At 43.8% G+C, this 11,893-nt stretch overlaps 1 protein-coding gene and 1 long non-coding RNA gene across 2 annotated transcripts; both read left to right on the plus strand.

Annotated features, from left to right (window-relative positions):
- The first annotated feature begins 440 nt into the window (after positions 1 to 440).
- LOC138965359 (uncharacterized) lies at positions 441 to 2,487 on the plus strand. The gene is made up of 2 exons (XR_011455425.1): positions 441 to 1,145; positions 1,259 to 2,487. It is a non-coding gene; the product is annotated as an uncharacterized lncRNA (long non-coding RNA).
- Positions 2,488 to 3,262: 775 nt separating this feature from the next.
- Positions 3,263 to 8,729, plus strand: LOC138963697 (uncharacterized). Its single transcript, XM_070335544.1, has 2 exons — positions 3,263 to 7,387; positions 7,501 to 8,729. Exon 1 carries the CDS (start codon positions 3,263 to 3,265, stop codon positions 5,993 to 5,995), a length of 2,733 nt encoding a protein of 910 aa, XP_070191645.1. The 3' UTR covers positions 5,996 to 7,387; positions 7,501 to 8,729.
- Positions 8,730 to 11,893: the final 3,164 nt, after the last annotated feature.

Consider the following 11,893-nt stretch of genomic DNA (forward strand, 5'->3'; position numbering starts at 1 on the left):
TTCGTGCGGTTTTGGCTCAGATGGGTGCCTATACAGTGACTCGGTGTGTGTCCGTGGATATGGACAGCCAATCGCGGGAGGGTATTCACGCACGTGGTGGTGCGTGAACGAGTCACAGGCTCGAAGGTCACTGCTGTGTAAAACTGTGAAGAGAACGGATGGTTGATGTGAATGCTCTATCCGGCCGACCGGCGTGTTGATGTTTTATACAACCCCGGAGACAAGTTGTGTTCCAGCTGTCTTGGTGTGGCTTCAAGGGTTTCTACGGGTGGTCAATCCTCGAACGGCAAGGTGTGTTGAAATTCTGTAGTTTTTCTCTCCTTCCGTGCTCAGGGTCAAAATTTGTTGGTTCGGTAGTGTTTGTGTATGAGAGAGGTTTAGTTTTTTAGTTTCCTTGGTTGGTGTCATTTTATGTGTCGGGTGTCGGGGGTAGAAAGGGGAGAGGGGGAATGGGAAACGAGGGAAAGGGGGTGGACAGTTTTTTATTGTGCAAGAAGTGTGGAGAGCGAGTAGGCTGGTGGAGAGAAGAAAAGAGGTGTCAGCAGTTGCTGCGAGTGAACTTATGTGTGGGAAGGATTTATTTTATGGAGGGTGAATTTAAGGTAGAGAGCGTTAACTCCAGAGAATGAGTCGTGTAGTAGGTGCAAGTACGGAAAAGTGAACACGAGGTACGGGAGGTGTAAACGGGAGTTCACCGTCAAGACAGAAGACGGGGGGGTTGGTTGTAAATATGTGACGTCATCACGGGTAGAGAAAGAGGGAAGAACGAGGTGCCACTATGTAATATGACTTAAATTCATAAGGGGTGAGGGAAGTGGCGTTGTTGTGAAGGGGCTGCTTGTAAATGGTTGGGTCAAATAATGGAATAGGAATTGTTTATTATGGGGGCAGCCATGTTGTTTTGATTTGGTGAAATGGGAGTTGTAAATACTTTGAACATTTATATTGATGATGGTGTATTTACAATTGTATAAAAGTAAAGGCTGTAATTAGGTATTTAAGTGAGTGGAAAGTGTAAGAATTATTACATAATTGGTCATGTTGGGACTCTGGTATTTTGATAATGATGTTGGTTAAAGTTAAATAGTAACTTTGATGAGATGGCCAGGGTGGTTAATTAAGTAGTTAATTATGGTAATTAATGAGTAATTAAGTAAAGAGGGGACTTTGTAAGTCGATGAAAATGGAAATTATGGGAAGTCAAACGAGGGAAATATTGTTGTTAGAGTCAATTTATGGACTTGGTGGATAAGGGGAGATAATTAAGTATTGTTGGAGGAACAAGTAGTTATACTTGGCTTTTGTTCCTACGACAGCGTTCAAGCATAGAAGCGGGGCTGTGGGAGAGTCCAAGCCAGGAGAGACGAACGACACAGGGGACAGCATGAGTTTCCGGGTGCAAGAAGCTTCCGGCTCTATACCCGGGAGGAAGGCGTGTTAGTTGGTGGGGTGTTTGACCACCGGTGTGTCGCAAGTGTGAGCTGTGGAGGTGAGGTGGCCCACCGTCAGTGGGTAAAGTGGTGGAAGGTGCTGGCATTCTATTGCCACGAGCAGTCTGTGCACAAGAATATATTATGGCATCTGTGTGCCTTGAGTTATGCAGCTGTGGCTTCAATAAGCATTGTGACCTATAAGTGAGTTTAAACACATTAAAGACATAGAGATTTTGCAAGTGTTAGAGGAAACTAGGTAGAAATTGACTATTAATTAAATATTAGGTTATTAACTTAGTACCAGGCCTGGTTAATTACATTTTAACGGGACTAATTTGGAGTGTCTTTATTGTTTTCTTTGAGCGACGTTGATTTTGTGGATCGGCGAGATGTGAACTGGACTTGGTTGTGAAACGTCGTGATCATTACGCACGAAGAGAAAAGTATGTAGTGATATGGTAATTTGTTGTTATGAAGTAAGGTTGTTACGTGGTGGATTAATGTGAATGTGTTATTGATGAATTAATGTTCGTACCATTTATTGTGTTGAAATAAGTGGAAGAGAATTGAGGGTTTTGTTATTTAAAGTTAAGTTAATTAGTATTACTGGTGGCTGGGCCTACTGGTTTCATGTGTAGCTGCGTTTGGCGTTGATCTTTTGCATCAAGGTTGAAGGCAGTGTAGCAGAAACGTTGGTAGTCCCTATCACGAGGTATTAGTGTAAATGTAAGTTAGAAATAATAGTTAGTTAATAAATAACGGGGTTAATTGATTACTGTAGGTGAAGATAAGCGGATTTTGAGTTGAGATAGATTTATAAAGAGACTTTTTGATTTTTCGGGATCAGGGAATTAAGGTGGTAGGTGGTAATATTTAGGGATATTTACAGTTCTTTTAGTATCAAGTTATAAATTCTTATAGCCATTTTGTTTTGTTAAACTTTAAGATAATTCTTCCTTCTTCATCTATCTTTGATTTTGAGCGATTGTGATTGGATGTGAATGTGAATGCGGTGTTGTCGTGTGTGTAAATAATAAACTTTGGTTTGAATGTTGCCTGGGTGTGGAGTCAGTGATTAGAGTAAGAGTGGTTGATTGTGTCTGAGTGTTTTGTACGATAAAAGGTATTCCTATACCTCTCCCAAAACTTAGGGGAGTTACAATGGTGGCAGCGGTGGGATAGGAGTTTCATTTCGGGGATTAGGAAGGGTTTAGATAGCATCGGGAAGTAAGGGCCGTGACTCGTGTGAATCAGTGGTGAAAGGGTATGAATGAGGACTAGCGTGGGCGGTTGGCGGGCGACTTAAAGGCTTTAAGCCTGGGTGGCTATTTTGACCCGGTAGAGGAAGGAGAGAGAACGAGTGAGTTTGAGCACACCTGGGGTCCGAACTGATCACTCGGATCTCACTCTACCAAGGTTGTCAGCTAGCTGTTTGGGTAAGTTCTATTGTGGTTGTTGCTTTGTATTATTCTGTCCGTGTTTGTTGTGGGCGATCAATTTTGGAATTGGGGTCAAGGTGAGGTTGGTTTGTCAAGGAGATGTCGAATTCAGATCGGGATGAGCGTCAGTTGAGGCGGGCGGCTAGGATGGAGGAGAAGGTTCCAGCGACGTCTGCGGCTGCATCCCTGGTGGTAACCCCTCCTCGGTTCACTGTACCAAGTGGTGGTGCGACGTTGTTGGCTACGGGTGGTATGCCGGGTGCGGTTTCTACGCCGAGGATGGAGAGGTCTTTGGTGACGCCAGGAGTGTTGGGGCCGAGGTCTGTTGGGGCGCAGCGTTTGGCGATGGGGTACGGTGAGGGCCAAGCTGTAAGGGGAGTGTCGCCGATCATGGTCCAAGGTTCTAATGGGTTTGACGATGAGTCGGTAGACAGGGAGTTAGCACGGTTCCGTAGTCAGGGTGAAAGCTTGGGTTTGCAAGGGGCGACGTTGGCCCAGTTTGTGATGGCCCAAGTGCGCAGGGAGGCGGCCATCGTCGAGGAGAGAGTGGCGCAGGCGAAGTTGCGGAAGGAAGAGCGGCGACAACGTAAAGAGGAACGAGAACTTCAGGAGAAGAAAGAAGAAGCTCGACGCCAAGCAGAAGCAGCCCAGCATAGGGAAGAGATAGAGGCCAGACGCCAGGAAGAAGAAGCCCGACGTAAAGAGGAACGTGAACTTCAGGAGAAGAAAGAAGAAGCTCGACGCCAGGAAGAAGAAGCCCGACGTAAAGAGGAACGTGAACTTCAGGAGAAGAAAGAAGAAGCCCGACGTAAAGAGGAACGAGAACTTCAGGAGAAGAAAGAAGCTCGACGTAAAGAGGAACGAGAACTTCAGGAGAAGAAAGAAGAAGCTCGACGCCAGGAAGAAGAAGCCCGACGCAGGGATGAGGCGGCCCAAAGGAGAGAGGAACGGGAGTTCCAAGAAAGGAAAGAAGAAGCACGACGACAAGAGGAAGAAGCCCGGCGCAGAGATGAGGCAGAGCGACGCCAGGAGGAGCGTCGCATACGGGAAGAGGAACTGCAAGCAAGTGAGGCGAGGTGGAAAGAGGAGTTAGCTCTGCGCACAGGGGGGACTGAGAGAGACCCGAGTTTTGACAAATACCGGGTAAAGATGTCCTTCTGTGATGATTCTGTCAACATTGACGACTACCTCCTCCACTTCGAGCGAACAGCGACTACACACAGGTGGAGCAGGGCGACATGGGCAGGTCGATTAGCAGACCAATTGAAGGGTCGCGCAGAGAGAGCATATCTACGGATGACTCCCGAGGATGCCAGCGACTACGATATGCTCAAGGTTGCGCTGTTAGAAGAGTTCCATCATACTCCAGAACACTACCGCCGGGAATTCAGAAACATCACAAAGCAAGGGGACGAGAACTTTGTACAGTTTAGTCGTCGGCTGCAGACCCTGTTGGATCAATGGATAGCGATGTCACAGTGTGCGGGAGACTATGACCGGCTGTATGACCTGATCCTGAGAGAACAGTTGATGTCAAATTTCCGGGGTGAGCTGTTCCAGTACGTCAGCGATAAAAAGCCAGCTACAGCCAAGGAAGCGGCGGTGTTAGCGTTCACTCACTTGGAATCAAAACGGGACGCCAGATTGTTCAACGCAAAACGTAACATCGGGGGCCAAATGGACGAGGAGGAAAAGAAAAAGGAGAAGACTACAAGCAACGGGGGTACCAAGACCGGAGGGGGATCGGAGGAACAGGCAGAGCAGTCAGAGGGCCAAGTGAGGCCAGTAGAGGGCAGCAGGAACAAAAAGACGAACTGGAATCGGGAATACAACAATCGGGTGATATGTCATAGGTGCAATAAGACGGGACACATTGCCAGGGAGTGTACCGCGAACGCCTGCATGACGACCGAGCAAGATGACCAGACGAGATCTTCCGAGCCGTCAGAGCCGTTGTGCAAAGACTGCGAGAAAATTCCATTTCGGCCGATGGGAAGGTGCAAGGTTAACGGGAGAGACGCAATCAGTCTACGTGATTCAGGGGCAGACAAGACCATGGTAAAGGCTGCATTTGTTAGGCCTGAGGATTACACCAGCGGGACAGTGCACGTAGAGTTTGCCGACTTAGACTGCACAAAGACGTATCCCTTAGCATGGGTTGACGTAGAATCGCCGTACATCTGTGAGAGGATTCTTGCCATCGTGAACGACAACATCAGGCCTGACATTTTTCTGGGAAACCTGGCCCAGCTTACGAGCGGAGACTGGGTGGAAGTATCGATGTATCCCAGACGGGCGTTGTGTGCGGCAGTGACAACCAGAGCACAGGCTGAAGCAGGTACACGGCCGGTGAAACCGGTGGTGGTGGTGCAGATTGAAGGGCTGCAAGTGACTCCGGATCAGCTGAAAGTCTTGCAACAGGAAGATGAAACACTAGTGCGCGCAAAACGACTGGCGAAGGAAGGGAAACAGATACAAGCAGGAAAGGGCATGGTGGAGTTCAAGATGTCTCGTGGGATACTAAAGAGGGTTTATCGGGAGAAGAAATTGGAGTGTTCACAAATATGCGTTCCCAGATCCTTGAGGAAAGGACTACTCAAGTTCGCCCACGACACACCCATGGCAGGACATCTGGGAACCAAGAAGACCCGCGAACGTCTATGGGCAGATTTTTATTGGCCAGGCCTGTGCGAAGACGTGCGACGATACTGTCAGTCCTGCGACCGATGCCAAAAAGTCAAGCCGAAGGGACGAGTTGCCAAGGTGCCGCTTGGGCGGTGCTACTCCAAGACCAGGGAAACAGGATGCAGATGGTGGCCTGTGCGAGCAAAAAGTTGCTGCCAGCGGAGCGTAACTACAATACCATCGAGCGCGAGTGCTGGGCCGTGGTGTGGGGGGTGCGGAAGTTTGGCCGTACCTCTACGGAAAACCTCTCTGCATCCAGTCCGACCACAAACCCTTGGAATACCTGGAGGGGTTGAAGGCGACCAACAAGAGGTTGATGCGGTGGGCGTTGGCTCTGCAACCCTACATGTATACCATCCAGGCGATTCCTGGAAGAGACAACGTGGGGGCCGACTTGCTCAGTCGCTCGGAAGAGTAGCCAGATGTGGGGAGCATTGAACCATCAAAATGGACTGATTTTGGTGGGCTGGATCATGTTGCAAGTCCATGGATGTCAGTAGAGTTGTGTAGTGTTTTAGTTCAGGGGGAGTTGTGGTTTGATTACACGTGTTAGGATTCCTGGCATTGGTCAGAGGTGTGTGGTTTTTGGTTCAATACAGGGTGTTTTGTACTTGGGTGGGGGGTTTGTCACAAACTCTGCCCAAGTCCAGCCATGACTTATTTGGTAATTCGTGCATGAGCTGGGTTTCGTGCGGTTTTGGCTCAGATGGGTGCCTATACAGTGACTCGGTGTGTGTCCGTGGATATGGACAGCCAATCGCGGGAGGGTATTCACGCACGTGGTGATGCGTGAACGAGTCACAGGCTCGAAGGTCACTGCTGTGTAAAACTGTGAAGAGAACGGATGGTTGATGTGAATGCTCTATCCGGCCGACCGGCGTGTTGATGTTTTATACAACCCCGGAGACAAGTTGTGTTCCAGCTGTCTTGGTGTGGCTTCAAGGGTTCTACGGGTGGTCAGTCCTCGAACGGCAAGGTGTGTTGAAATTCTGTAGTTTTTCTCTCCTTCCGTGCTCAGGGTCAAAATTTGTTGGTTCGGTAGTGTTTGTGTATGAGAGAGTTTTAGTTTTTTAGTTTCCTGGGTTGGTGTCATTTTATGTGTAGGGTGTCTGGGGTAGAAAGGGGAGAGGGGGAATGGGAAACGAGGGAAAGGGGGTGGACAGTTTTTTATTGTGCAAGAAGTGTGGAGAGCGAGTAGGCTGGTGGAGAGAAGAAAAGAGGTGTCAGCAGTTGCTGCGAGTGAACTTATGTGTGGGAAGGATTTATTTTATGGAGGGTGAATTTAAGGTAGAGAGCGTTAACTCCAGAGAATGAGTCGTGTAGTAGGTGCAAGTACGGAAAAGTGAACACGAGGTACGGGAGGTGTAAACGGGAGTTCACCGTCAAGACAGAAGACGGGGGGGTTGGTTGTAAATATGTGACGTCATCACGGGTAGAGAAAGAGGGAAGAACGAGGTGCCACTATGTAATATGACTTAAATTCATAAGGGGTGAGGGAAGTGGCGTTGTTGTGAAGGGGCTGCTTGTAAATGGTTGGGTCAAATAATGGAATAGGAATTGTTTATTATGGGGGCAGCCATGTTGTTTTGATTTGGTGAAATGGGAGTTGTAAATACTTTGAACATTTATATTGATGATGGTGTATTTACAATTGTATAAAAGTAAAGGCTGTAATTAGGTATTTAAGTGAGTGGAAAGTGTAAGAATTATTACATAATTGGTCATGTTGGGACTCTGGTATTTTGATAATGATGTTGGTTAAAGTTAAATAGTAACTTTGATGAGATGGCCAGGGTGGTTAATTAAGTAGTTAATTATGGTAATTAATGAGTAATTAAGTAAAGAGGGGACTTTGTAAGTCGATGAAAATGGAAATTATGGGAAGTCAAACGAGGGAAATATTGTTGTTAGAGTCAATTTATGGACTTGGTGGATAAGGGGAGATAATTAAGTATTGTTGGAGGAACAAGTAGTTATACTTGGCTTTTGTTCCTACGACAGCGTTCAAGCATAGAAGCGGGGCTGTGGGAGAGTCCAAGCCAGGAGAGACGAACGACACAGGGGACAGCATGAGTTTCCGGGTGCAAGAAGCTTCCGGCTCTATACCCGGGAGGAAGGCGTGTTAGTTGGTGGGGTGTTTGACCACCGGTGTGTCGCAAGTGTGAGCTGTGGAGGTGAGGTGGCCCACCGTCAGTGGGTAAAGTGGTGGAAGGTGCTGGCATTCTATTGCCACGAGCAGTCTGTGCACAAGAATATATTATGGCATCTGTGTGCCTTGAGTTATGCAGCTGTGGCTTCAATAAGCATTGTGACCTATAAGTGAGTTTAAACACATTAAAGACATAGAGATTTTGCAAGTGTTAGAGGAAACTAGGTAGAAATTGACTATTAATTAAATATTAGGTTATTAACTTAGTACCAGGCCTGGTTAATTACATTTTAACGGGACTAATTTGGAGTGTCTTTATTGTTTTCTTTGAGCGACGTTGATTTTGTGGATCGGCGAGATGTGAACTGGACTTGGTTGTGAAACGTCGTGATCATTACGCACGAAGAGAAAAGTATGTAGTGATATGGTAATTTGTTGTTATGAAGTAAGGTTGTTACGTGGTGGATTAATGTGAATGTGTTATTGATGAATTAATGTTCGTACCATTTATTGTGTTGAAATAAGTGGAAGAGAATTGAGGGTTTTGTTATTTAAAGTTAAGTTAATTAGTATTACTGGTGGCTGGGCCTACTGGTTTCATGTGTAGCTGCGTTTGGCGTTGATCTTTTGCATCAAGGTTGAAGGCAGTGTAGCAGAAACGTTGGTAGTCCCTATCACGAGGTATTAGTGTAAATGTAAGTTAGAAATAATAGTTAGTTAATAAATAACGGGGTTAATTGATTACTGTAGGTGAAGATAAGCGGATTTTGAGTTGAGATAGATTTATAAAGAGACTTTTTGATTTTTCGGGATCAGGGAATTAAGGTGGTAGGTGGTAATATTTAGGGATATTTACAGTTCTTTTAGTATCAAGTTATAAATTCTTATAGCCATTTTGTTTTGTTAAACTTTAAGATAATTCTTCCTTCTTCATCTATCTTTGATTTTGAGCGATTGTGATTGGATGTGAATGTGAATGCGGTGTTGTCGTGTGTGTAAATAATAAACTTTGGTTTGAATGTTGCCTGGGTGTGGAGTCAGTGATTAGAGTAAGAGTGGTTGACTGTGTCTGAGTGTTTTGTACGTTAAAAGGTATTCCTATACCTCTCCCAAAACTTAGGGGAGTTACAACCGTCACAACACAAACCTATGACGGGAAGAAAGTTTACTGGCGATGTAAACACGGATCTAGCTGCCCTGCCGAAGTGTTTCTTCTCTATAAAGCTGAAGATGCGTGTGTGGATGTATATGAGACTGGCGAACATGAGCATTCACAACAAAAGGCAGCAGGCGGAATTACCCAACGTACAAAATCGGAAATTGACGCGTTGTTTAAAGACGGTATCCAGAAACCTGGAGGAATTTTGGTTGCCCTTCGCAACAGAGGGTGTCAAGCGATGCCCACTAAAAGCCAGCTCACCAACTACCTCTCTACAATGAATGTCTTCTGCAAGTGTCAGGGTCAGGGTCCTGTAAAGCCATTGCAACCATGCCGGAGAGAACACTCGCTGTTTGGACGTCTGCTTACCAATGCAGACGCCATCAAATCTGGTAACCTCATCTATGTTGCTGTAATAGTCAGAGGGTCAGACATGCCGATATTTGAACTGATTATACTTTTTTTGTGTGTGATCAAATTATTAATTTTTTAATGAAAAGTGTTTTTCTTTTGTAATATAAATTTTGTGAGAATATAGAATATTTTGTGATGAAACATCATTTTTTTGTGGAGAAAAGTATTACATTTTGTGATTAATAATTAGTTTTTTTGAATAAATATTTTGTGATGAATCAATTTTTTTGTGTGATAAAACATCTATTTTTTTGATGAAAAAATTATATGCGTTTATTAAAGGAGATTCTGTGGCAAAGATGGACATATTATCCCCCGAAGGCTGTCACTGAGGCAAAAATAGCCTGGAGGTTTTGGGAGAGCAAAAGGCGATTATGCAACCTTTTGGATCATAAGCCCTGAAACCCTCTGGCAGTATAGGAATTCTTCTTATCCGGCTTTTTGTAAAAGTTGAGGCGGCGCTGTCACACCCTCATTTTTCAATCAATTTGATTGACATTTTTATAAAGAAATCTTCGATGAAGGCCGGACTTCGGTATTGCATTTCAGCTTGGTGGCTTAAAAATTAATTAATGACGTGGAAAATGTGATACTATTTATTTGCATGTATGATACAGGGACAAATGTGATATTTGTAGGCCTAGGCCTATACTAGTGATTACTGTGTGTGATACATGAAATGTGATATGAATGCTGTTTTTATATGTTATACTCTTACTTTCTGCCTATGTCTTAATCCCAAGCGCAAGACAAATTCTTCTATGTGGAAATTGAAGCCAATAAAATTTGAGTTGAGTTGAGTTGAGTTAAAAATCTGAAAATTGTAATAATTTTTTTTTTTATATAAAACGATCCAAATTTACGTTCATCTTATTCTACATCATTTCCTGATTCCAAAAACATATAAATATGTTATATTTGGATTAAAAACAAGCTCTGAAAATTAAAAATATAAAAATTATAATCAAAATTAAATTTCCGAAATCGATTTAAAAACAATTTCATCTTATTCCTTGTCGGTTCCTGATTCCAAAAACATATAGATATGATATGTTTGGATTAAATACACGGTCAGAAAGTTAAAACGAAGAGAGGTACAGAAAAGCGTGCTATGCAGCACAGCGAAACCACTACCGCGCTGAACAGGCTCGTCAGTTTCAAGCGGCGGACTACGGTAATTGTGAAAAAATGCAGTGCGTTTAGTTTCATTCTGTGAGTTCCACAGCTTGACTAAATGTAGTAATTTTGCCTTACGCGACTTGTTGTTTTTGCGGGGAGCATGCATTCTTCTGCATTGGATTGTTTTTTTCTAAATTAAATTTACATTTTAACACCTCTCAGTCTAACTCAATTCCAAATCAAACATAAAATAAATATTCCTTGGTGTACCGTACCGGTATTTACCAATGCACATTTTAGCAATGATTATCTAAAACATTTTCATTGACCCTGTCTTGACGAGATATATGGATGAAGGAGATGTTACTAAACAGGGACAAATAAACAAACAAACAGACCCCGAAATATACGGGGGTGTAATGAAAGAAAATTCGGAATGTGTGTGTGTGTTTGTGTATGTGTGTGTGTGTGTGTGTGTGTGTGCGTACGTGCGTGTGTGTGTGCGTGCTTGCGTGCGTGCGTGTGTGTGTGCGTGTGTGTGTGTGTGTGTGTGTGTGTGTGTGTGTGTGTGTGTGCGTGCGTGTGTGTGTGTGTGTGTGTGTGTGTGTGTGTGCCCGCCTGCATGCCTGCCTGTCTGTCTGTAGGTGTGTCTGTGAGTTCATGCGTACGTGCGTGTGACTGTGTTTCTGTGTGTGCGTGTTTATGATTCAGTTCTGTATATGTACATTCTTCAGTTGAGACTGATTTTGAAATTATCCAAAATTAAGTAAATGTAGAAACCAACAGCGTATAACTGAATGCATTACTGTTCGTATCCACCACTCTAACGGCATGGAACAGAGATATGAGTATAACCGTTGTAAGAGTTATCAGGTAACAACAAATACTTCGAATAATCTTTCCACAAAATAATACTTGATTTCACTTTTTACATTTAGTCAAGTTTTGACTAAATATTTTAACATAGAGGGGGAATCGAGACGAGGGTCGTGGTGTATGTGTGTGTGTGTGTCTGTGTGTGTGTGTAGAGCGATTCAGACTAAACTACTGGACCGATCTTTATGAAATTTGACATGAGAGTTCCTGGGAATGATATCCCCGGACGTTTTTTTTCCTTTTTTTCGATAAATACGTTTGATGACGTCATATCCGGCTTTTTGTAAAAGTTGAGGCGGCACTGTCACACCCTCATTTTTCAATCAAATTAATTGAAATTTTGGCAAAGCAATCTTCGACAAAGGCCAGACTTTGGTGTTGCATTTCAGCTTGGTGGCTTAAAAATTAATTGATGAGTTTGGTTATTAAAAATCAAAAACTTGTAATTAAAAGTATTTTTTTATTAAACGATCCAAAAACAATTTCATCTTATTTTTCGTCATATTCTGATTCCAAAAACATATACATATGTTATATTTGGATTACAAACAAGCTCTGAAAATTAAAAATATGAAAATTATGATTAAAATTAAATTTCCGAAATCGATTTAAAAACAAC

This window comes from Littorina saxatilis, linkage group LG4 (genome assembly GCF_037325665.1).
Source record: "Littorina saxatilis isolate snail1 linkage group LG4, US_GU_Lsax_2.0, whole genome shotgun sequence".
Taxonomy (NCBI): domain Eukaryota; kingdom Metazoa; phylum Mollusca; class Gastropoda; order Littorinimorpha; family Littorinidae; genus Littorina; species Littorina saxatilis.

Excerpts from the sequence above, each read along its gene's own strand:
- LOC138963697 (XM_070335544.1), top strand. The coding sequence starts at position 3,263 with ATGGTCCAAGGTTCTAATGGGTTTGACGATGAGTCGGTAGACAGGGAG.